The sequence below is a fragment of the Bos javanicus genome, chromosome 20, assembly GCF_032452875.1.
Source record: "Bos javanicus breed banteng chromosome 20, ARS-OSU_banteng_1.0, whole genome shotgun sequence".
Taxonomy (NCBI): Eukaryota; Metazoa; Chordata; class Mammalia; order Artiodactyla; family Bovidae; genus Bos; species Bos javanicus.
Window position 1 is genome coordinate 7,621,788 of NC_083887.1, and position 27,480 is coordinate 7,649,267.

At 41.5% G+C, this 27,480-nt stretch overlaps 1 protein-coding gene across 14 annotated transcripts in view; it reads right to left on the minus strand.

The window, feature by feature from the left end:
• The window catches only part of ARHGEF28 (Rho guanine nucleotide exchange factor 28), a 339,510-nt gene that overhangs the window by 50,585 nt on the left and 261,445 nt on the right, over window positions 1–27,480 (minus strand). For all 14 annotated transcript variants that reach the window (XR_009731718.1, XM_061393271.1, XM_061393269.1 and 11 more), the window contains 9 exons: window positions 26,647–26,787; window positions 23,328–23,575; window positions 14,465–14,587; window positions 13,174–13,291; window positions 9,544–9,798; window positions 8,579–8,655; window positions 5,011–5,189; window positions 3,905–3,996; window positions 2,240–2,422 (listed from right to left, as the gene is read on the minus strand). Coding sequence is in view for 13 of the 14 variants with exons in the window: in XM_061393271.1 (XP_061249255.1) it covers window positions 2,240–2,422; window positions 3,905–3,996; window positions 5,011–5,189; window positions 8,579–8,655; window positions 9,544–9,798; window positions 13,174–13,291; window positions 14,465–14,587; window positions 23,328–23,575; window positions 26,647–26,787 (1,416 nt within the window). In the remaining variant the exon portion in view is untranslated. The remainder of the gene's footprint in view (window positions 1–2,239; window positions 2,423–3,904; window positions 3,997–5,010; window positions 5,190–8,578; window positions 8,656–9,543; window positions 9,799–13,173; window positions 13,292–14,464; window positions 14,588–23,327; window positions 23,576–26,646; window positions 26,788–27,480) is intronic.

Genomic DNA, 27,480 nt, shown 5'->3' on the forward strand with positions numbered 1-27,480 from the left:
ATGCGAAGAGTTGACTCAATGGAAAAGACTCTGATGTTGGGAGGGATTGGGGGCAGGAAGAAAAGGGGATGACAGGGGATGAGATGGCTGGATGGCATCACCGATTCAATGGAAGTGAGTTTGAGTGAACTCCGGGAGATGGAGATGGACAGGGAGGCCTGGCATGCTGCGATTCATGGGGTCGCAAAGAGTCGGACACAACTGAGTGACTGAACTGAACTGAACTGAACTGATGCCCTCCTCAGGCTTTCCAGGTAGCTTAGCTGGTAAAGAATCCATCTGCAATGCAGGAGATCCTAGTTTGATTCCTCAGTCGGGAAGTTCCCCTGGAGAATGGATAGGCTACCCACTGCAATATTCTTGGGCTTTCCTGGTGGTTCAGACACTACAGAATCCACCTGCAATGTAGGAGACCTGGGTTCAATCCCTGGGTTGGGAAGACACCCTGGAAAAGGGCATGGCAAGCCACTCCAGTATTCCTTTTTTTTTCTCCCACTCCAGCATTCTTGCCTAGAGAATCCCCATAGACAGAGGAGCCTGGTGGGCTACAGTTCATGGGGTTGCAAAGAGTCAGAGATGACCGAGCGACTGAGCACGCATGCCCTCCTTAAGAGCTCAGTTTCCTCAACTGTGAAACAGATGCAACAGATTCCATGATTTCTAAATCCTCTTCCAGAGGTAGTGTGCTGAGATTTCTAAGACAGAACTTACCAAATGTTTTCCGCAAACAACCAGAGAGTAAATATTTTAGGCTTTGTGGGCCTACTGCAACTATTCAGTTGCCTGTTGCAACTATTCATCTTTGCCATTGTAGCCAGAGAGCAGCCATAGACGAGAGGAAACACATGGGTGTGCCTGTGATCCAAGAGAACTATCGCTATAAGAACACGTGGTGGGAGGTGGGACGCATTTAGTCCACGGTCTGTAATTTATCAACCCGTGTGCTGAATGACCGCATCCCCTGCCACTCTCAGGTGGTGGCTTTTTTATCTCCCAAGCCCTCCGTCCCTACTGTCACTTCCAGTCTATTAGCCCTATTTCCTCCCTAAACCTGTTTTTCCTTTGAATTTTATGCCACCAGATTTATACCACTTACTGGCCCTCCTGGTTGTCATTCATCTACAGACTCTCAAACAACACGGCACCTGGCATAAGTCCTCTCCCCTCCCCCAGTGCTACTCTTGTCAAAATTCTCTGTCATCGCAACTCTATGAACACGGTCCTCCAACACCCTGGCCTCTCATCTCCCTAACTTTTTCCCCTTCACTGACCTCGTCCTCCACCTACCTCAGCCAGCAACTCCCGCGGTTATGCCCTAGACTCTGTTATTCTCCCACACTGCGCTCATAGGGCTCCTTTAAAAACACAAACCAAGACATTCCTCTACTCAAAACTCTGTACTGCTTCCCATGTCACTCACAATGAAATTCAAAGTACTTAATCTTGGTCTCATCTATGTAACCCACGGCCTAGGCGCTGTAACTCCTCCCGCCACTCTCCACCCCTATTTCCCTCCACCTGCACTGTCCCCTTTGCTGTTCCTCAAACGAGCTGGGTGCTCGCCTGCCTCAGGGCCTTTGCACCTGCACTTCTCCAATCTGGAACATTCTTTCTCCAGTTGTCTACTCTGCTTTCTCACTTCCTTCTTGTCTGCTCACATATCACCATATCAAAGAGCACTTCCCTGGTCATCCTAACAAAATTAGAACCTCCCCAACCCCATCTGGAGAAGGCGATGGCACCCCACTCCAGTACTCTTGCCTGGAAAATCCCATGGACGGAGGAGCCCGGTAGGCTGCAGTCCATGGGGTTGCTAGGAGTCAGACACGACTGAGCAACTTCACTTTCACTTTTCACTTTCATGCATTGGAGAAGGAAATGGCAACCCACTCCAGTGTTCTTGCCTGGAGAATCCCAGGGACGGGGAGCCTGGTGGGCTGCTGTCTATGGGGTCGCACAGAGTCGGACACGACTGAAGTGACTTAGCAGCAGCAGCAGCCAACCCCATCACTCTCTATTCCCCTTATCCTTATTTTCCTTCATAGCACTTGAACCAAACTGACATTTTTTAAAAAAATATATTTTGCTGTTTCTGGAATCAGTAAGGACTCTGTCTCTGAATAATAAGGATTTATTCTGCTGTATCTTCAGCTCCAAGACCACAACACATGGCACATAGTAGCTGCTTAATAAACATTTTGGGAGTCTGTTGAGAAAAATCCTTTTGGAAGCAACTTACCCTCTTTCAGTGCTGCGGCCAGTAATGAGGCTGCCTGGGGAGGCTCTCCGGGGTCTGGTTGAATGAGGAGGTGGGGCTCTAGATGGACATCCTGAAATCCACTTAGTTCTCCAAGTTTCGCGTAGATATGCAGTTTCTCTTCCAAATATGTGCAAATTTGTTGATCTTGGTTACTGAGTATTTCTAAGAAATAGTATTTATCATTGAAAATTGTCACATGAATATAACAAATGAAAACCCAGGCTCTAAGACAAAAATGTTGCTAATTAGCAAGCAGGACGGTTGAACAGGTCAAGTACAAGTCAGTGGGTGGGACAAACAGATTCAAATCCTAACTTTCTATTTGGTGACTGTAGCTTCCAGCAGATGATTAAACATCTTCCACTGTCTCTTCTATAAATTTGTTGTACTCAATAAATGTTCGTTTCCCTTCCAATTCCCCTAATTCCAGAAAACCTTGCAAAGCCAATCTTTGTTTATTCAGGCTGTTTTCTATTAAGACTAAACATGAAGCTCAGGAATGAAAATTGAGGCAGCGCTGTCCCTGATGAGCGCTTCCCACAAGGGAAAACAACGCCAGGGCTGGAACGCTCGGCCTTCAGCCAGTCCTGGTCAAAACCAAATATACCGGTTTACGTTTTTGGTTTCTCAACATCCAATTTCTTTAACCATCTTCGCATGCATCGTCTTCCTCTAATTTCAGCATGTCACAGAATTCTTAGAGCTTAAAGGGACCCCAACCAGCAGCGAATCCAGGGCTTCTCAGTCTGCCTCAGAATCATCAGAGGGGAGTTTAAAATACTGGTGTGTACAGCCCATCGCCCTCAAATTCTGGGTGAGTTGGCTGAGGGTGAAATCCAGGCATCAGAATTTTTAAAGACCTCTGCAAGTGATTCTAATGCCCAGTGAGAGGTGAGAATCACTGAGCTCATTTAATTTCCTTATTTCACAGATTTGGAAACCAAGGACCAGAGTTCCGATGATCCTTGTCCAAAGTCAGTCACCTGTGGCCTAATAGTGCTGGGATCTAAAATCAAAACACTAGACAACGGGGTTTCCCTGGTGGCTCAGTGGTGAAGAATCCACCTACCAACGCAGGAGACAAGGGTTCGATCCCTGGTCCAGGAAGAGCCCACGTGCCATGGAGCAACTAAATCCATGTGCCACAACCCCTGAGCCTGCGCTCGAGAGCCCGTGCTCTGCAACCAGAGAAGCCCCTGCAACGGCTTCTCTCCACCCAGGAATCTGTACGTGAGATTAAAACCCAAACACCACAACCAGAGAGCAGCCGCCACTCACCACAGCTAGAGAAAAGCCTGTGCGGCAACACAGGCCCAGCGCAGCCAAGAATAAATTAATCTTTAAAAACGCTAGACAGCCGCTCCCGTGCCTACCTGCGCCACACTGCCGTAATTACTGTCATGTTATACGCAGGATTTTAAACATGTGTATTTTAATCACTAAGGAGGAAGAGGTATTTTATTTGAGCACTTCTAGTGTCAATATATATTAATATATATACATTTTTTGAGAGCAGCCAGGGTGGGCCGTGGGTGCATGCACAAAATTAATTATTCAGTCCTGAACTCCTATTCACGCCACCTGGGCCTTCCCAGTCTCCCAGGAGAACCGCGTGAGCGGGATGCAGGGGCGTCTGCTCTGTACCTTGGCATTGCTGAATCTTCGCCACTCTGGCTTCAGCTTTCCTCCTCTCTTCATCAGACTCACTTGTCCTTCCCCCTTCTTCTTCTGGGCAACTTTAAAAGACAACAGCCAAGAGAGACAACTGAAACCAAACCCAGGTCTCTTTAGGTTCATTAGAAAGACATGGGAACTTGGCAGAAGGATTATTCAGAAAAGAAAAATTTAGCATAAAGAGAATTCATCATGCCCCCTGGCCAAGAGATTTGGTTTTCTTGAGTATATAATGGAGCTTGCATAATGTAAGAGAGCTTTCAAAGTGAGCAGTTTAGGATGACTCAAATATTCCAACACACACACATACACAAACATATACACACACAATACCAATGCCAGGAGTAGGTACAATTAAAAGAATACTTTTTGCTTTCTACTGCATTTGGGTATTTCCATTCTCAATGAGGGTAAGAGTAGAGAGACTAGAGGCGGATGGAGGTAGGATGCCAGGCTGGGTGGAGTGCAGTGGAAGTGGAGGAGTTTTATACATCTTTCAAGATCTAATCAAATTACCATTAAGAACGATCACCCTCACACCCCCATTCATAAAAACTGTCATGGCACCAGCAATGAGGGGTCAGCTGATACAGATCCACTGGTCTAAAACTGTTTATTGAATGATTCTTCCGAATTATGGACACAGAAAAACAGAAGACATGGTCCCTGCCCTCGAGGAGCTTCCAATCTAACAACCAAACATATATACATAAATAAAATAATAGCTACAAGGTGGTAGCAGATATCAAGCATCAAATAAATGCTTTGGGAGCAGGTATTAAGGGATTTCAGGTTAGGAAGAGACCAGTGGAACTGCGGAGGTCTTCATGAAGATGCTGGGTCACAGATGTACCAAGACGGGCGGGAGTCACACAGGCAGAAGGAGACGGGGCGTTACATGCAGGGAGGCGTGGAGAACAAAGATGCAGATGAGGGGTTATGGCAGGCGGGAGCAGGGGGCAGGGAGCAGACCCTTCTAGCTGAGGCTGAGCTTTCATGCAGGGGAGACATGGTTAGATTATTTTCCCCAACAGAAGAAGTCCATTCCCGCAATAGTGGACAGAAGGAAGTGCTACCTTTCTACTGCCTGTTGGATCCGTCTCATCCAGGTATTTCTTTCCTCCTTGGAGATGGTATGGATTTCATACATCTCGGGACCAGCAGATGAAGCGCTGATCAAAAACATTCCTCTCTCCTCATTCGCAACTTCCCTAGCAATGAGCTTCTGAAGGGAAATAACTGATGGCTTCTGATCCTACATAAAACAGGATGAGCTGCAGATGAAACAGTGTCCTACTTAAAGGAAGGGTCTCTCAAAACACAATAGCTAAGGAAAGCAACGTATTAGGCAAATATCCCACTGCAACCTTTCCGGAAGGGCTGTGGAAGTGGGTAAGATCTCCAATGAAAAGGATATGGTGAAGCGCGGATGGAAAAAGAGGATGCACGAGAATGTCCTTAGGAATTGATGATTTAAAAAGATATCATTTAAAAAGAACAATCAGAGCAATAGGAAAAAATATCCAAAAAGGCAGTAGTGAGGGATAGAGAGACTTCTCTCAAAGGGCATGGAAACAGAGTATCAAATATTATGAATAGATTAAGAGGGTTGGAAGACCTAAAGTGACCCTTGGATTTGGCACTTAACAGCAACAGTGTTTTCACAAGGTGATGTGTACAGAACCCCAAGCAACAAAGAGAAATCTATTAAAATGAAAGGTAAGCAAAGAGAGGCAAGATCCCAGATTCTCCAGGACCAGTGTCTCCTGCTACCACAGTACCAAGCACAGAGGCTCACTCCCATGTGCAAATGCCTCTTGTTCTCACCAACCGATAGGTGAGCTCTTGGTGAGCAGAAGTGGGTCTAATTCATCTTCATATACCTAACACATTGTTTTGAATAAAGTAGGGAACTCAGTAAATGTTCGCAGAACTCTATTTGGCATAATCCCATCAGACGGAAATAGGAACAAAGTCTAAAATTTGGCTGATTAAATCACTTTTCCTATCAACATTTATTGTGATCCTTCAGGGCCTCCTTCTAAGCATTGGGGATTCAAAGATGAATAAAAAAACATGGATAATGCTAATTTTGGTACGTAGCGATAGTTGAACAAATGGCCAAAAGAATGCCTACATAATGAATACTCTGGGAGCTAAATATGAAGAATCTTCTTTGGTTTGTGGCTTCTACCACTGTTTACAGAGCTGGCTGCAGCACGCAGCTTTGCTTCTGCCCCAGGAACCAAGAGATGCCTTTATCCAGAACATGCCGCTCCAGCCCTCCCTGCTGACTCCTTAGTGCTGGCCTATTTTCCCAGCATCACCCAGCTTCACCACATCTGAAGTTGTGTGCAAGGGTATGACCAGAGGATCACTTCACTCTATCTTCATCCAATTCTTCAGGGAAGCAAACACAAAAAACCAACCCACCATGGGACAAACCATTGGTCTACTCAGTCTTGGGTGCTGCCTCTGCTCGTGGAAGTCAAAGCTGCTTTGTGCCAAAGCTTTTGGAATGCTGTGCTTTCTAATTAGGGAGCACCTGTGAGCACGTTTAATATACCTTACTCGATTATGGGTTTACTATATAAGACCTTATCTACCTTCCTTCTTGCAATGCTGTTTCACCTTCAGCTTACAAGGTCAGCAGCCTCTGTACATAAAGAGGCAGAGGCAGAATAGGTTTGAATATATATAAACACACACACACACATACACACATAATTTGAACTAGTAGTTTAGTGTTGCAGGAGAGGAGGTGGTGGGGTCAGATATTTTAAAAATGAAAAACAGGTCAGTGGATAGAAAGTAGCTTACATTTAACCACCATAGACCAGGAGGCATCAGGGGCAGGACCATGATTACGCGTATGAATCACACAGGGACCCTAGGGACGATCAAGAATTCAAGTTGAACCTCTAGGAATGGAGGAAACCTGGCTGCTTTGGAGACAGATGTCAAAAACCAGTGACGCAAAGGCCTAGGTCAGCTTGCAGAGAGCTTTTTAGAAATAATTTTCCAGTCTCTAAAAACCGAGCATTTCACTGTTTTAAAATAAAAACACTAGATTTCTGGGTTTTGAGGGAAAGCAGAAGATTAGCAACCCTGGGCCCATGCCCTCATTTAAAACACAGGCAATGGCTGAGTCATCCTGCCCTCTGCAGGAAAGGGCATGGATTCACCGGTTCACTGCAGTCTCTACCACTACCAGTTCCTTGACAGCAAGAGTCCAGGCTGGTTTACTCATTTATTAATATATTTCCTGCCCAATCCCTGAAGACACTGGAGTTGACAACCCCTGCCCAAGGGAAAGAGGTAAAGCAACTTCTACGTTCAGCCTCATTGTTACATCACATCCACTGGTGATTCCATAAAGTGGCCGATTCTGTTTAGTAATTCATTCCATATCAATCAATGGATGACAAATACCAACATTGCAGACAGCTTCCATTATGCTGCTCACATTGGTACCGCATCTTAGATTCTTCCCTATAACAGGGCCTGATGCTCCACAATGCTGATAAGGGGTTAACTGACAGCATCTTCCATCTTTAACTGAGTCACTGTGGGCCACAAGATGCTGCATAAGACATGCTATAAAATATTGGTTTTACTGCTATTCTATGCCTCACTCTGTGCTGGCAATGAGATTAAATAACACAGTACAAAGATAAGTATTACATGAACAGCCTTATTATCTAATAGCCACTATGGGAGAATGAAGAAAGAAGCCTCTTTACACTTCAGATACCAGGATGGTATTCTCATGTTTGGCAGAAGGGACAGCACGAATGGAGTTAGCAACTGGTACAGCAGGCACTGCCCAGCAGGGATAAAGAGAGTGAGGTACCAGAAAGAAAGAAAGAAAGTGAAGTCGCTCAGTTGTGTCTGACTCTTTGCAACCCCGTGGACTGTAGCCTACCAGGCTTCTCCGTCCATGGGATTCTCCAGGCAAGAATACTGGAGTGGGTTACCATTTCTTTCTCCAGGGGATCTTCCTGACCCAGGGATCGAACCCAGGTCTCCCACATTGGAGGCAGACACTTTAACCTCTGAGCCACCAGGGAAGCAGCATTAATATCTCAGTTGCTGGGAAGTCAGGAATGGGAGGGGAGGGGGTTTCTGAAGGGAAGACCAAGATAGTCAAGCAGCAGAGGGTCCCCTGGTGGCTCAGTCGGTAAAGAATCTGCCTGCAATGCAGGAGACCTGGGTTCGATGCCTGGGTTGGGAAGATCCCCTGAAGGAGGGCATGGCAGCCCACTCCAGTATTCTTGCCCAGAGAATCCCCATGGACAGAGGAGCCTGGCGGGCTGCAGTCCATGAGGTTGCAAAGAGTTGGAGACTACTGAGCGACTAAGCACACATTCACCAACTAGTATCAAAATACTTCAGTATTTTCACAATTGATCAAATTGCTGCATCAACTGACTACCAGTCCTGGTTATGATAAATCAACTCACATCATGCTTGGAAAACCAACTGGATGCTTGTTACTGAACACTGTAATCACTGATAATGGGAATATACCACAGGCATGATCTTGTCGATGATCTTGTTAATTTCACTATGCATTTCAGGCATTTTCCAAGAAGATGTGGGATTAAAGTAATTTAAATACTCATCACATGGCTGAATACTTACAACAGCTGCAAAGATGTATTTCTGGTCTTTTTCTTGTAAAAAGAGCAGCACATCAGTTAGAAGTAGAGCTAGGATATCTTCAAAGGAAAAAAATTACTAGTATTAATGAAGCAAACCACAATTCAAATGCCCTTATTAAAATTATCATTTCCTGTTTAATTTAAACAAACTAAACATTAAAAAGCTAAGATTTAGTCTAATTATAAAACTTTTATTAAAATGCCTATATTATGATAGCTAAAGGGTTACTTTAGAGATAACATAGTAAGTAAGTGGCATTTAAGTGCATGCTTGTGCCTGTCATTGTCGGTACAGCTAAATCTCCAGCAAAATTTAATGTTGTAGCTTTCAAAAATGGAAGGAAAATATTCAGTGAAAACCAAGGTCCTATTAAGTCCAGTGGCCAGTGTTGACAAAGCCTCAGGCAAGGTGCTAGCTATAGAATCATTCCTTAAGGATCAGAATAAACTGTCTTAAACTCTGACCAGATTAACAGATGTCTGCTCAGTAGCGAACACCCCCAATGTCAACATGTATATTCATGCATTATGTCACTCCATATCAAAGATGTTTAGAGTTTATTTCTCTCCTCAGTGGTCTGAGTCCTGGGCTGGCTTCGCACACAATAGACTCTGGGTGTGTAGGCATATTTTCCAGAATAATATTTCCATGCCACCAATTAGGATTCTCAGTGCCTTTGATTCAGACTTGATCGCAAACTTGAAAACCCATGCAACACTTAGGAAGCCTTTTGCTTGGGGGCAGCAAACTCTCCCCAAAGGTGTGCAGGGTGGGCCACCTCTGTCTGTTGAGGTTTCCAACTCAACCCTGCAGCAGTCTTTCCACTGACCCACAGTTTGTGTGTGTGCCTGCATTGCTGAACCATTTTTCTTTGGAAAATCTGTCCTCTATTAAATGAATAATGCGCATTAGAAACAGAAACTGGCCTGTTAGAGCCGCAGTACCTTTGAAACGACCTGTAGCAGTTTTCCAATAGACAAGGCCATCGTATAACAGGGTTCTCTCTTTACTCATCAGTGCCTGTTTCCTAAACACATGGCCATTTTTGAGCTTGGTGTATGTTTTGTTTTCGATCTTATTTAGGATCTCAAGCCATTTTTGTTTTTTCTCGTATTCGCTGACTTTTAAATCCACAGCTGCAATCATGTCTTTAATTAAGCAAAGAGCTTTGCATAAGTCTCTCTGTTCTTCAGTGCTCTCTGCATGGGAAAAAGAAAGAACAAACACCAAGCAATAAGCCGGAGTGCTCAGGGAGACACTTTTTCTTTAATGTTAAAAAAAAGTTAAATACATCATCTAAAGAGCAGAAATCCCATAGCAAAAATGTTGGACTAACTTCAAATATTAGGGAGTTTGGGACTGACATATACACACTGGTATATTTAAAACAGACAACCAATAAGAACCTACTGTACAGTACATGCAACTCTGCTGGATATTATGTAACAATCTAGACAGGAACATGTGTAACTGAACCACTTTATTGTATACCTGAAACTATCACAACATTGTTAATCAACTAAACGCCAATATTTAAAAAAGAGGGAAAAAATATTCTATCATCACTCCTGCATCCCTCCTGCCCAAAAGGATGGTTAAAATGTGTCCTTACGAAGATTTCCTTATCAGATACTTCAGCAGAACACTGTGACTACATGATGTCTGAGTTCTAGAGACTGGTCTGACCTTCTTCCCAGAGCCGTGACTATCATATCCCAAGTTCAGCCCTCCTTCCACCTGCCCAGATATGAGTAATCAAGCAGTCCCCATACCAAGCTCCTCAGAACTTCATTGAGCTACAAGCTCAACCTGGAATCCTTTCCCAAAAGGAGGCTGCAGTGTGACTTGAATGGACACCAGACTCATTTGCCTTCCTGGATCCCTTGCTCCATAAAAAGCAACATTCAAAATTATAGTTTACAACTGCATTAGCATAAAGATAAATATACTAATAATATGTATTAAAACATCTTTTCAGCCTCAAAAATTGGGACCAAGGCACTGTGCTGCGTGGCTATGTCAGCTATGCCAACAGAGTAGATAATCATCAGCCCAACTACGATTCTTTGAAATTCAGGCCAAATCTCTTATCTCTAGACTCTCTGAAGAAAAACTTCTAGAAGAGTTTCTGCAACAGCTTCCTGGAGCTTCTGATGAAATAAATTTAACTATTTTCTAAATTTGGTGTTTAAAAAACTAATTGATGTTTATTGAGGTGAATGGAACTGAAAGGGAAAGTTTCAGGAAATCAGAAACCGCTAGAAGGAGAGAAGAAAAGAAAGTCAACAGAGAAAATAAAAGATTCTCTAGAGCCTAGAGCACCAGAAGTAAATACACAGAAAGAGCAGTGAAATGGAATAAGGACTTGTCCTCCAAAGGATCTAAATGTTCCAGGCTCTAAATGCCTTACACGGGTACATGAAGGCTTAGTCAGTCAACCAAGGAACAGATCAGACACGGTGGTTAACAAGGGAGATTTTCTCGTTGCCCACGATAGAGCCTACTGCCTTTACTTTGCAACCTTACTACCCGTCACTCACCTAAGCTGCAGTCCCCACCACCAAAAATAAAGATTCTTCTTTATAAAGAGTGTATTTCAAATATAAGAAAGCTGAGTAGAGAAAATCAAAGTTGAATTACAAAGTGACTTAAAATAAGGCAAGAAAAGGCTCCAAGTCTTCGGATCTTCAAGGATAAGTCACTGTCTTTTAACAGCCTGCAACTCAAAAGTGCAGGAATGTGCGTGCCACCCAGAAGTCTCGTCAGGAATGCTTGCCTTGGGTTCCACCTCAGTCCTACTGAAGCAGACTCTGCTTGTAAACAAGATCTCCAGGTGAAGGGTATTCTAATCACAGTCCAAAAGCACAGCCCTAGTAGAGTCACAGGATCTCGTGTGCCCAGAAGCCAGAGAAAGAACTGGGGGAGAGGTCTGACTTAACTAAGGAGGCAGTGTTCACTCAGTCACTATGACAGCTGCACCTGAGGAGCCAGAATTCACACTTCTCACTTCTGACACACCAAGTTGCAATCACTGTCTCACATTCTACCTGGAATTTGACATGGACGATTCTTGGAGCAGCAGTAGCTGACCTCACACAATCTGATAGCTCTTAGACATACATTAAAATTAAGAAAGAAAATATAACCATGATACAAACTGAAAGTCTTGATTTCGTTTTCATTCTTTCACCAAGAACAAAATTATGAAGCATGTCTCTTTGTATTGTGCTTATATTTTCTTGTATATTAATTATAGGAAGCTATAAAAAATGGGACATAAGGAATGGGTGCTACCATTCCTGACTGAACTCACATTCTGCTGCTGCTGCTAAGTCACCTCAGTCGTGTCCGACTCTGTGACCCCACAGACAGCCTCCTACCAGGCTCCCCCATCCCTGGGATTCTCCAGGCAAGAATACTGGAGTGGGTTGCCATTTCTTCCTCCAATGCATGAAAGTGAAAAGTGAAAGTGAAGCCGCTCAGTCGTGTCCGACTCTTAGCGACCCCATGGACTGCAGCCTACCAGGCTCCTCTGTCCATGGGATTCTCCAGGCAAGAGTACTGGAGTGGGGTGCCATCTGGAACTCACATTCTAATGTGACTAAAAAAATGGAAAGACTAAATCATGTGTTTCTACTCACCGAGACCCCTACCAATGAAAGGATGTTAAAAGCTGACTTTTTAGAGTGGGCATTATCATTTTCATGGTCTTCAAGATAACTGATCATAATACAAATAATAAAAATAGCTCCCACTCATCAAGCACCTTATTTATATTAGGCTGTATACTGAGCACTTTCTGAGACCATCTTATTTAAGCCTCACACCAATTCCATAAGATAAGGACTAGTATTCTCATTTGGTAGTGGAGAACACTGAGGCTCATTTCATTAACTTGCCCAACTAATGAGTGGCAGAGCCAAGTATCTGCAGTGGCCACGCAAATTTACACAAGGTCAAACCAAAGCCCTTGTTAACATAATACACTACCATCCTAATAATTCACTCATGATCAATAAGCCTGATCCTTGAGGAACAGGCACTTTTACCTATCCATTCACTGCACTGTTCTATTACTGATTACCTATTTGTACCAACCACAGGACTACCTATTGAACTAATAACTCCTCAAGGAGCTTACAGAACAGCCATGTGAATTAACAGTGTCTCAGAGGATTCCGATATTAGTCTTTGATGAGTTGACAGGGTCAAAAATAGCTCCTTCATAAATCATCCTCAATCTAACAAATCACTGCTGGGAGGGTAATAGGAAGATGAAGAAGAAGAGGTATTAAGGTTCGGATATGGGGGAAATAGAGATGGGAAAGGCAGGGTCAGAGTATGAGGAAGCCTACTTGCTTTGGGCTGCTTGGAGGCATTCAGACTATTGGCCAAGTCACATTACGAAAGAGAACTTTTCAAAATGGATCCAAATCCTAAGGCTTTACAGTTTTTCTGTAATGAACAATCTTTATGAATCAGATGCCACAAACATTTGTAGCTGTTTACAACACCTCGGCTATGTTTAAACCCAACGAAAGAGGCAAATGTTGACCCCAGGAGTCATCACTCACCCTTTGTGTACTGCAATATCCTTTCCACCAAGACAGGGTATTTTGTGATGCGCTGAGTGACCAGCAGAATGCATTCTGGAATTCCTCGGCGTCGAGCCAGAAGGTTACTATTTCGGAGCTTAAAATATATATGCATACATATTTTAATATACACAAACACTACCTGTATTTTCTTTTTAGGTAGGAATTTAACAATACAAAGAATCTGCAATGGTATCATTCTATTCAGACATAACGTGCATGATCATTAATTAAAAACATTATTTTCATTAAACTGTATACTTTGAAATTAATATCAACAACCCAAATCTCCAAGATTAATAAGTTTCAAGTTACTCTGATACAGTTAATTCCAAAATGAGCAAGTTTTAATACATATAAGTGCTAAGATTCATGAATAGCAAAAGTTTTGAAAAGCAGTCAGAAATCAGTTATATTTTGAACAGGAGTTTGCAATTAACTATTTGTTTTCCCAACAGGTTTTCCTCTACGTATGTTGTTCTTTAGAATAGTCCTTAAAGTTTCCTCTAATCAGGGCAACTTTTTTCTAAAAACCTCAGTCTTCTTTTCAAGTTCTTAATACCCATGTATTTTTTTAAAAGAGAGAATCTGGTAGCATTCCTAAAAAGGTAGATAAAAAAATTAGAGTCTGTGAAACTCTAAGGGACAAATTCCTTCAATAAGTTGGACACCAAAAAATGGGATGGGGCACATTCAATTTAAAGGTGATTTAAAAGACATAAGCCCTGCATACAATATCTAAACCTTGGTCAGATCCTAATTTAAGCAATCCAATTTTATGAGATAATCAGCGAATTTTGAACACTGGCCAACTCTTTAAAGATATTAAAGAATTATTGTTTATTTAAGTGCAATAACGCCACTGTAATTTTTAAAATATATATTGTTCAGAGATACAAGTTATATATGAAATGAGGTGCGTCACAGATTTGCTTGCAATTAATCCAGTGGGGCTGAAGTGGATTCTTTATCTTTACTGTGACTCTTCTGACTTATTACTTGTCACAGCATGAAGTAGCTTCATAAGATACGACAAAGGTGCTCAGAAGTATGGAGAACATGTCTTCACAAATATAAATACAAAAGTAAATGATTTGGGAGAAATATTTTACTAACACAGAAAAAGCAGTCTTTTATCTTTGCCACACACATATCACTTCCTTCTTCCCTGAAAAACAGTATCTAGATGTGAACCTTGCTTAGATCATGTAAAAAACAAGCATGAACTTTACATTGGCTTACCATTTTGTAAGAGTTTTAAAATACTTGCCTTAATAAAATTCTGAAACTTTTTATTCTGCTGGAGTTCTTTAAAGAGGCTAACAGCCTCTTTGTGATGGCTACAGAATTCCCCATATATTTTCTTCATTTTATTTGCATTTTCTTCTGAAAACTGAGAAAAATAACATTTCAATGATGGTTTGAAAATTTACTCAGTTCTAAGTGGCTCAGAGGGTAAAGTGTCTGCCTGCAATGCGGGAGACCCGGGTTCAATCCCTGGGTCGGGAAGATCCTCTGGAGAAGGAAGTGGCAACCCACTCCAGTACTCTTGCCTGGAAAATCCCATGGACGGAGGATCCTGGTAGGCTACAGTCCATGGGGAGTTGGACACAACTGAGCAACTTCACTTTCACCTTTTAAACACTAAAAAGAACATGCAATTTTCATATAGTTCAATGCATTCTTTGCAAATAAAGAATAAATTCCTGGGATTTCTGACCATAATCAGTTCTCTTCCACAGATACCTTTTAAAGAAAGAATAAGTAATCAATAGGTAAGAGGAAGACATCAACATAATGTGATTATATGATATTGAACTAACTCAATTATCAATAGCCAAATGAAAAACATTTGCTATCTTCTATGTTCTGGGTGTTTACACAACTTTATAATTTCGATTTGCAATTTTAATACTTTTATAGATTGAAGGAAGGGTATGGGGCATATTCAGGGATCCTCAGGAAAACTGACATTCACATTGGCTAACTGACCATGTCCACAAACTCAGTGCTCAGGTAGGAGCTTGATTTGTCATCACAAATGGATCAAGAGGCAGGTTATTATTAACCAAGATGACAGAGAAAGATGAGTAACCAGAAGGCCAATTCATTAACTGATGGTCACAAGTAGAATCAGGGACTGAGGATTTCAAAAACCTATATATTGTCACTCTGCTTATTTAACTTACATGCAGAGTACATCATGAGAAACGCTGGGCTGGAAGAAGCACAAGCTGGAATCAAGATTGCCAGGAGAAATATCCATAACCTCAGATATGCAGATGACACCACCCTGATGGCAGAAAGTGAAGAGGACCTAAAAAGCCTCTTGATAAATGTGAAAGAGGAAAGTGAAAAAGTTGGCCTAAAGCTCAACATTCAGAAAATGAAGATCATGGCATCTGGTCCCATCACTTCATGGCAAATAGATGGGGAAACAGTGGAAACAGTGTCAGATTTTATTTTGGGGGGCTCCAAAATCACTGCAGATGATGACTGCAGCCATGAAATTAAAAGACGCTTACTCCTTGGAAGGAAAGTTATGACCAACCTAGATAGCATGTTGAAAAGCAGAGACATTACTTTGCCAACAAAGGTCCGTCTAGTCAAGGCTATGGTTTTTCCAGTGGTCATGTATGGATGTGAGAGTTGGACTGTGAAGAAAGCTGAGCACCGAAGAATTGATGCTTTTCAACTGTGGTGTTGGAGAAGATTCTTGAGAGTCCCTTGGACTGCAAGGAGATCCAACCAGTCCATTCTAAAGGAGATCAATCCTGTGTGTTCATTGGAGGGACTGATGCTAAAGCTGAAACTCCAATAATTTGGCCACCTCATGTGAAGAGTTGACTCATTGGAAAAGAACCTGATGCTGGGAGGAACTGGGGGCAGGAAGAGAAGGGGATGACAAGGAAGTCCCCTTCTCAAGGAAGTTCTCAAGGAAGGAAGAGAAGGATAAGATGGCTGGATGGCATCACCGACTCAATGGACATGAGTTTAAGTAAACTCCAGGAATTGGTGATGGACAGGGAGGCCTGGCGTGCTGCGATTCATGGGGTTGCAAAGAGTCAGACACGACTGAGCGACTGAACTGAACTGAACCTGTAGAAAAATCTCTGTTGAAAAATCTACAAAGAAACCCACTTAGAATCATCAGCTGGTATGCAGAGAATCTGCTGAGCAATGTGAATGCCAGTCTTTCAGACTCTGATGACCCCACACATACACATCCATGTTGAAGATCACTGCAACAGAAACCAAAATACACCTACACCCCCTTAGAAAGTTTATCACTATTTCTGGACTTTTCAACTTTGCTCACAGTTTTATCTGTTTGAGGCAAATACATCTCAGGAAATGATTCTTAAACCACCAACAAGAATACACAGGTACAAATCTTAACAAAACATACAGAGACCTTGTGTGCTAAAAACTACACAATGCTGACAAAAGAAATCAAAGAAGATTTAAATAAACACCACGTTCATAGATTAGAAGATTCAACACACTAAAAATGTCACTTCTCCTCAAAAAGTTTAATGCAATTCTTAATAAACCTAGTAAGTTTTTAGAGATCTAGACAAGATTATTCTAGAATTTATACCAAAGATAAAGGAACCAAAATAGCTAAAAAAAATCTTGAAAAATAATAAAGTGAAAGAGCTGTCTACTCAATATCAAGATTTATTATAGAACTTACTATTAGATCTATTATTACATAACAAGATTTACCATATACGGTCATAACTATCACTATGGAATGATACACACACATCAACGGAACAAAATAGGAACCCAAAACACCCAACAGATTTGGACAGAGAGCAAAGCAATTTATTGGAAGATGGACAGCCCCATTCAACAGACAATATTACAGCAGATGAACATCCACAGATGAAAATAAAAAATTCTTGACCAAAGTCTCGTATTTTATACAAAAATTAACTCCAAATGGATCACAGACTTACATGTAAAACATAAACCTATAAAACTTAAAAATGTAAAACTAGAAAAAGACACATAGGAGAAAATCTTTGGAATCTCATGCTAGATAAAGAGTTCTTAGACTTGAAACCAAGAGCCTGAAACCTGACATATTGAACTTTACCAAAATTACAGAAGTTACAGACTTAGAGAAAATATTCACAAACTACCCATCTGCCTGAAGGTTAGTCTCTGGAATAGATAAAAAATAACAATATTCAACAGTAAGAAAACAAGCCAAGTAGAAAATGGGCAAAAGACACGGACAGACATTTCACCGGAGAGGACATGCACATACACGCCAGTAAGCACGTGACAGACGTCCAGTATCATAAGCCACTGGGGAAACGTGATTTAAACCGCAACGAGACACTACTACACACCGCTCAGAATAGTTAAATAAAATACAGTGATGATTCCGAATGCTGGTGAGGGCGTGGTGAAACTGGCTTACCAGTACACTGTTGATAGGAATGTAAAATGTTACATCCACTCTGAGAAACAGTTGGCAGTTTCTTATAAAATTAAACATGCAACTACCAACCATACAACCCACAAATATACTCCCAGGCACTGATCCCAGAGAAATGATACTTTAAATATGCATACAAATCTGCATGTGACTGCTCATGTGCTCACGTGTGCATGGATTCCCAGAAGGTTCAGTGGTAAAGAATCTGCTGGCCAATGCAGGAGACGTGGGTTCAATCTCTGGATCAAGAAGATCCTCTGGAGGAGGAAATGGCAAACCACTCCAGTATTCTTGCCTGGGAAATCCCATGGACAGAGGAGCCTGGTGGGCTACAGTCCCCAGGGTCACAAACAGTTGGACGCGACTGAGCAACTGAGCACACCAGCAATAACCAGGTGCTCTTGAATAAGTGAACGATTAAAGAAACTGTGGCATATCCACACCACAGCATACAACTGACACACACAGCCATCTGAATGATGGAGAGAATTGTGCTGAGTGAAAAGCAGTCAATCCAAAAGGGACATACAGTGTATATAATCTGTACAACGTATATATGACACATATGTCATGATTGAAATGACAGAGAACAGATTAGTGATGGCCAACAGTTGGAGACAGGAGAGAAGGAGGTGCGGCTATAAAGTGGCCAGAGGAGGAATCTTCATGATGACAGCAACGTTCTGTAATTTTGTTGTATCTCTATCAGCACCTCAGCCGATACATAATGAGATTATTATTGGTGGGAAATAATTTTAAAATGCCAAACCCCAGACCCAGTGCTATCAAACAACACTCTAGGTAGGGGGTGGGTACATAGGATATCTCATTCTTAAGCTTTAAGAGACGTCTATGTACCTGAAATTGGAAAACCATTGCTATATACCCACCATGCTCCATATGTTCAGAATTCCTCACCAACACAAGTTCCCACTGACTAAATTACCATCACATTCCAGTCAGCCTCCTGAGGTCTGGAGCCTAAGACTGGAATGTGGGATTTCCCCAGACCCGCTCACACGCCCTTCAGCAGCTTGCTGGCCCTCTGTTCCCACAGAGCCACTCCCACAGCCGCTGGCTGAGGACTTTGCTTCTATATTGTTCAGGAGACAATTTTATTTACACAGAACTGGAAGGAAGCCCACCACACTGACTAAGCGTGTCCGCGAACAGGAACACAAAAGCAGACTTAATCCTTTCTCTGAATACCAAGGATTTCCCCCCAGTTGGAGAAGTGTGTGCTTTATCCCAAAGACTGCCAGGCTTTACCCTGTGCTAACAGTCAGCTTCCCAAACCTTGTCCTCAATTTCCACACAAATTAAATTAAAAACTGGTAGAAATGTGAAACTTTTGTCAACTATGAAAGCGATGAAAGAACAAAAAACTATTTTAAGTGATTAGAATTAAAAGTCATGATTGTATCAAGGGAAGAAAGATAGATGGAAATACTTTCAAATGATAAAATAATTTTGCACTTCATTTTTGGAAGCCCTCAGATTCAAGTTCACAAAGACACAATTAGACATTTTAATTCAAACTGTCTTGCAAAGTACTTTATTGTCTCTTAACCTGGCACTGTATATGTTTGGGGTGAATTATGACGATAGAACAGGTCAAGGACTTTAAAGATAAGATGCAAAACATTAAGCACTTTGATTAGGAACTTAACACTAGTGTGGATTTTTACACAGTGAGACATGAGGGAAAAGATCTGGGGCAATTGTCAGGATTTTTTTTTCTTTTTGTGTATTACAAATATTTGTATTTAAGTATATTTAAATGTTTAGTCTATAGACCAACAACTAAACTCCTTTGGTGTCTGTGACAGGGCGAAACTGATATAAAATTAAATTCTGAACGTGACATTTTGGCATCTACTTAGAGAAAGCCAAACTAAAGTAACTAGTGAGAGATATCCATGCCTTTCCTCAAAAAGCTTTAAGCAACTACAAAATATAGCCCTGGAGTGAATACCTGGTGTGTTTGCGGTGGTGGTTTCGTTGCTAAATTGTATCCGACTCTTGCAACCCCATGGGCCGTAGCCTGCCAGGCTCCTCTGTCCATGGGATTGTCCAGGCAAGAATACTGGAGTGGGCTGCCATTTCCTTCTCCAGGGGATCTTCTCGACCTAGGAATTGAACCCGGGTCTCCTGCACTGCAGGCCCATTCATTCTATAAATATTTATAGTACCCAGCACTGTTCTAGGTATTGAAATAGAGTAGTAACCAAACAGATGAGACTCCCTACCTTACTGGGACTTAAAGACTAGTGATGGTAGCAAGCTTGCCCAGCATGTTCCAAAGGTATCTCAAAATAACATATTCTTAACTCAAACCCCAACTATGCCATTTAACAAGATGTGTGAACTTGGGAAAGTCATTACTTCTCCATACTTCAGTTTTAGGGAAAATAATATTTACCTCACTGTATAGTGAAGATTTGGAGAAGGCAATGGCGACCCACTCCAGTACTCTTGCCTGGAAAACCCCATGGACGGAGGAGCCTGGTAGGCTGCAGTCCATGGGGTGAGGTAATATAATGGAAGTACCTTAAAAGTCCCAGCCATTTTAAGGCTGCTGGATGCATGTTATTTAATTTCTGCATTAGCATGTTCTGGGGCTTCCCCAGTGGCTCAGCGATAAAGAACCTACCTGCAATGCAGGAGGCAGAGGAGATGCAGGTTTGATCCCTGGGTGGAAAAGGTTCCCTGGAAGAGGAAATGGCAACCCACTCCAGTATTCTTGCCTGGAAAATTCCACGGACAGAGGAGCCTGGCGGGCTACAGTCCATAGGGTCACAAAGAGTTATATACGACTGAGAACGCATGCACGCATTAGCATGTTTTAAATGGACAGCTTCTTTCAGAGAGATGAGGGGCCAATACAAATTGTCAACAATACATTATTTTTTTACAGATGAGTGGCACAGCCTATTCTCATTGATGCCTCAAACATCCCAAGCACCTAAAAAGTGCCTCCTTCTAATGAAACTTGCTTATCTCTCAGGCATGAACTCCAGGGCTCTCGTGATAAGATCTGCCTCACTCCTAAAATTAGGCAGTGCTTATTTTGCAACTACTGATGAGACCATCAAGGGCCAATGGGGGAGGCATGTTTTTAGACAGCTCATCACATCAAGAAAAGGGAACCCTCTTACACTGTTGGTAGGAATGCAAACTAGTACAACCACTATGGAGAACAGTGTGGAGATTCCTTAAAAAACTGGAAATAGAACTGCCTTATGACCCAGCAATCCCACTGCTGGGCATACACACCGAGAAAACCAGAATTGAAAGAGACACGTGTACCCCAATGTTCATCACAGCACTGTTTATAATAGCCAGGACATGGAAGCAACCTAGATGTCCATCAGCAGATAAATGGATAAGAAAGCTGTGGTACATATACACAATGGAGTATTACTCAGCCATTAAAAAGAATACATTTGATGGATTAAAGACAATCTCTTTAACAAGTGGTGCTGGGAAAACTGGTCAACCACTTGTAAAAGAATGAAACTAGAACACTTTCAAACACCATACACAAAAATAAACTCAAAATGGATTAAAGATCTAAATGTAAGACCAGAAACTATAGAACTCCTAGAGGAGAACACAGGCAAAACACTCGCCGACATACATCACAGCAGGATCCTCTATGACCCATCTCCCAGAATATTGGAAATAAAAGCAAAAGTAAACAAATGGGACCTAATTAAACTTAAAAGATTCTGCACAACAAAGGAAACCATTAGCAAGGTGAAAAGGCATCCTTCAGAATGGGAGAAAATAATAGCAAATGAAGCAACTGACAAACAACTAATCTCAAAAATATACAAGCAACTCCTACAGCTCAACTCCAGAAAAATAAATGACCCAATCAAAAAATGGGCCAAAGAACTAAATAGACATTTCTCCAAAGAAGACATACAGATGGCTAACAAACACATGAAAAGATGCTCAACATCACTCATTATCAGAGAAATGCACATCAAAACCACTATGAGGTACCATTTCACACCAGTCAGAATGGCTGCGATCCAAAAGTCTACAAGCAATAAATGCTGGAGAGGGTGTGGAGAAAAGGGAACCCTCTTACACTATTGGTGGGAATGCAAACTAGTACAGCCACTATGGAGAACAGTGTGGAGATTCCTTAAAAAACTGGAAATAGAACTGCCTTATGATCCAGCAATCCCACTGCTGGGCATACACACTGAGGAAACCAGAAGGGAAAGAGATACATGTACCCCAATGTTCATCACAGCACTGTTTATAATAGCCAGGACATGGAAGCAACCTAGATGCCCATCAGCAGAGGAATGGATAAGAAAGCTGTGGTACATATACACAATGGAGTATTACTCAGCCATTAAAAAGAATACATTTGAATCAGTTCTAATGAGGTGGATGAAACTGGAACCTATTATACAGAGTGAAGTAAGCCAGAAAGAAAAACACCAATACAGTATACTAATGCATATATATGAAATTTAGAAAGATGGTAACAATAACCCTATGTACGAGACAGCAAAAGAGACACTGATGTATAGATCAGTCTTATGGACTCTGTGGGAGAGGGAGAGGGTGGGGAGATTTGGGAGAATGGCATTGAAACATGTATAATATCATGTATGAAACGAGTCACCAGTCCAGGTTCAATGCATGATACTGGAAGCTTGGGGCTGGTGCACTGGGACGACCCAGAGGGAGGATATGGGGAGGGAGGAGGAAGGAGGGTTCAGGATGGGGAACACAGGTATACCTGTGGCAGATTCATTTCGATATTTGGCAAAACTAATACAATATTGTAAAGTTTAAAAATAAAAAAAATAAAAAAAAAAAAAGAATACATTTGAATCAGTTCTAATGAGGTGGATGAAACTGGAGCCTATTATACAGAGTGAAGTAAGCCAGAAAGAAAAACACCAATACAATATACTAATGCATATATATGGAATTTAGAAAGATGGTAACGATAACCCTATATGCAAGACAGCAAAAGAGACACAGATATATAGAACAGTCTTTTGGACTCTGTGGGAGAGGGAGAGGGTGGGATGATTTGGGAGAATGGCACTGAAACATGTATAATATCATATATGAAATGAATCGCCAGTCCAGGTTTGATGCATGAGACAGGATGCTCGGGGCTGGTACACTGAGACAACCCAAAGGGATGGTACGGGGAGGGAGGAGGGAGGGGGGTTCAGGATGGGGAACACATGTACACCCGTGGTAGATTCATGTTGATGTATGGCAAAACCAATACAATATTGTAACCTCCAATTAAAATAAATAAATACAACACAATAAATAAACAAAATAAATATAATAAATACAATACAAATAAACCAATACAATAGTAACCTCCAATTAAAATAAATAAATTTATATTAAAAAAAAGAAGTGAATTTTCATAAGGAATTCATCTGTGGCTGCGCCTCCTTCTGGAGACAGTGATAGACAGATGGATGAGCCAGGCATCCTGCAACACAGAAGAGCCATTCACTGGCTGTTAAAAGCTTTCAGATATCGGTCTCACATACCAGCATCAAACAAAAGAAAACCAACTGTCAATAATCGTAATGAAATCAATTTCAGTTCCCTGCAGGCTTTGAACACTAGAGAGCCTGTACCTTTAAGCTTTGAGATTTTAAGACTTTCAAACCTTTCTCACCTGTTGTACTAGAATATCTCCAATTCGGCCGATGATGAAATTCCTGTCATTGCCAACACAGGATTCCTGCCTTCGCTCCTTCATACTACAGAAGAAATGCTTGTGGATTTCAAGTAACTCGTCCAGACAGGGGAAGATTTTGTCCACAGTGCTGTGGTCCAGCTGCAGCTCCTCTTTCATCCCTTTCCTGAAGATCTCAGACATGATGAACAGGGTCTGGATGTGATGCAGTTCTGTCTGCATTAGCTCTGGAACAGGTGAGCAGAAACAAGCTTTAAAACAAGTATCCCTGAAGGTTAACTAGATTTACTGTGCTGATCGTTTTGCAATATATATACAAATACCATTAAGTTATCATGAAACTAACATAATGTCATACGTCGGTCAGACCTCAGTTTTTTTCAAAAGTATCCCTATCGACCTAAATTTATAGCTAAACACTATATGTTATATAAATAAAAGAGGAAAGGTTTAAGAATAACAATACTCTTTTACTATTAAATCAGCACTGACTAAATCTTTAATGTAAGCTCAAAATTATTCTCTTCTTCCCAGATATTATAAGAGGATATGTAAAAGTTAAGTCCAATATATACAGAATCCAACGTATCAAACTTTCATAATATAACCAGCTAACATCTTTAGGTACCTTCAGTTGGGAACCAGGTTTTATTTTGTCCTGAATACTCCATGAAATATAACTTAGTTTACCTCTTTTCTTTTTTTTTTTGCATCGAGTAGGAGCAAAATTTGAAAAGATCCTGATGCTGGGAAAGATTGAAGGCGGGAGGAGAAGGGGACGACAGGATGAGATGGTTGGATGGCATCACTGACTCAATGGACATAAGTTTGAGTAAATTCCAAGAGCTGGTGATAGACAGGGAGGCCTGGCATGCTGCAGTCCATGAGGTCGCAAAGAGTCGGACACAACTGAGTGACTGAACTGAACTGAACTGAGGAGCACAATTAGCTTGGTGAATTACATTGAATTAAATACAATAAAGTTCCTCAATGCATACAACAGTAGGTCCTTTCCATTACTGGATCTGTCTCCAAAGTTCTACTTTCTCCAAGAGAAACCAATGTGTTATGATCAAGGGACATCATCAAGAAAGTGAAAACAACAATCCACATAACAGGAGAAAATATTTGCAAATCATGTATTCGATAAGGGACCCGAGTCCAAAATTTATAAAGAACTCTTATAACTCAACAATAAAAAAACACAACAGTTCAAAATAGACATAATATTTGAATAGATATTTCTCTAAAGAGATATACTAACAGCCAATGAGCAAATGAAAAGACAAGCAACATCATTAGCCATCAAGGAAACATAAATCAAAACCACCATGAGACCCCACATTACATACACTACAATAATTGTGATTTAAAGGATGAACAATAAAGAAGCCTTGGTAAGGACATGGAGAAATCAAAACCCTCATACATCACTGGTGTGAATGTAAAATGTTATCGCTGCTTTGGAAAACAGTTCTTCAAAAGGCTCAACATAAAGTTACCATGTGACCCCCAAATTGGAAACAACCCAAAACAACCCTCAAGTCATGATCGGAAGAACAAAGTGTGGTATATCTGTACAATGAACTATCACTCAACCACAAAAAGGAGCAGAGTGCTGAATTATATCATAGCATGGATGGACCTTGAAAACAGTATGCTAAGTGAAAGCTGCCAGGCCCCAAACCTAAATATTGCATAATACACACCATATGTCCAGAATAGACAAATTCATAGGGACAGAAAATAATGAGTGGTTTCCAGGTGCTGGTGGGAGGGGGCCCAGGGGAATGCCTGCTACTGGGCACAGCGTTTCTCTCTGGAGTATGGAACTGCTCTGGAATTAGACAGTGGTGGGTGGTTGCACAACTTTATAAATATACTAAAACATTACAAATATACTATAATATAGATTTGTACACTGTAAAGGGGTGAACTTTAGATCTCAATTTTTGTGATATATCAATTTTAAAAATACACCATGAGAGAAAACAATAATTCACCATTACCAAGAGCATCAGAAGTGTCGGTTCTAGACTAACGAGTATTTCCAAACCCACATACAGGTTTTAAAAAAGAATACAAAATATCAGCCATGGAGGGGAAACAAATCAAAATGTGGCTTTGTTTATTATTTTATCATAAACAAAACTCTCTACCCACTAATTTATTGTTATTATTGTATCCTACCACATTTTTAACACCTACTCTGTACTAAGTATCTACCATGTCACTTCATTTAATCCATTAATCCATTATGATCCCAAATATACGAATGATTTTCTTATCTTTAAAAGCCAATGAAAAAAAGAGGGTAAACGATTTTCCCTGGAACATAAGACTTTCTGGCCCAAAGGCCCATGCTCTGAACCACACTACATTATAATTCACTCCAAATGGGTTAGACTATTTTTAATAATATATGAAATCAAGAAATAAAAGAAGAAAATTACAATATAACAAACTGCATGGGAAATACTAAAGGGGACAGAACCACCCTTTCCAAAGAAATTCCCTCCTACACAGCTTTAGACTGATTTCACAGCATGCACGCACATCGGCTCATCTGACCTGCATAACCACCTCACACAGGGGAGAAGGGGCCCTAGTCACCACCAGACTTTGTAGTGCTTTGCACACACAGGATTAGTGAAAACTAAGGGCTAGGCTCATATTTAAAGTTAAGGTGCCTTCTTGGAACCACTTTCCAGCATCTACTTTATCTTGAAAAATTTTTAAGCTTCATTTTTTCCTAACTACTCTATCATCTAACCTTCCCTAATTCAGACTGCCTTCACCCCAGGTAGCATGAAATCGTAAAACCTCCCACAACTGAACCCCATCCTCAGCACTGCCACCCACGATCACACGTGATACCAGTCCAGGTGCTGTCAGTCCCACTGCATCTCGTGAGTGACCGTCCCTGGTGTGTGCAGGCGTAAATGCAGCGGCCTTGACTCCCCACCTTAAAAACGCGAACATTCTCTGTGATTCTTACAACAGAAGAGGCAAACGAGTAGAGATCAGGCCTAATTCAACTTGAAAAGGGTAGAAGAAATCAAATCTGCTTTGTACCAAGCATGTACAAGGCCTCCTTCAAGCCTCACAACATTTTGATCCTGAGCCTCATTATCCCCATTTTACAAAAGGAAAAACTGAGTTTCAGGTGAGTTATTATTATATCTGAGACTAAGTGACTAGGAAATGGTAGAACCAGAATTTGAACTCCAGCTTGAATCCATGGTCTTGCCTCTGCACCACACCGCTGCAACCCAGAGACCATGATTGTAATGCTTACCAAAAATGACATCCTGTCTTTGGATGACATCCTTCTCCTGCCGACTACAAAATGAAGGGTCCACCACCAGACTCCAAGATTCCGCTTCAAACTCCTGGGCATCGCCGCTGAGGTCACTCCACAGAGAAGAATCCACGACATCTAACATCCATTAAGAAAAGAAAAGCTAAAGTGGGTGAACACGTGTAACACAAACAGACCTTCTCAAGTGCCTACGTTTATAGATTCATCACCCTAAAGAAACCCGCTATGAACATAGAAACAACGAAGCCAAAATACCGCGATACAGAATTGAAACAACCGAAACCAAACTAGTGAAATGGTCCAGATTACGCATGAAAAGCAAAGCAGAATCAGGTATTAACAGCTGCTGTGTGTATACGCAAAAAAAAAAAAAAAAGATTCTTTCATTTGTTTGGCTTGTTCTATTTGAGTTTTATTTTTGGTAATCCGCAGAGTCCACACGTGCTCACACAGCCTTGAACCACTGATTTTTCACCCCACGTTACTCTGCACTGTTCGCTCAACACTGAATCTTGTACGTGTCCACTTGGTTTGCTCTTCACTTGCCTTGCTATCCTCAATATAAACATGAAGCAGGGTACGAGGCTGTGAGTCACATGTGAGTACAGATTTTTCTGAGAGAATCTGACAACACACACATACCCCCTTCAGGAAAACTAAATTCTACTTGTCCGAACAGCACCCCTCAGAGAGAATCCAGCTCAGAGAAGTACAGACATGATGACAATGGACTTAGAATAAGCAGATGTATGGGGAAGAGTCTACCCCTTTCTCACCACTCCTCTCCTTTCATTGGGTTTTCCTCTGCCT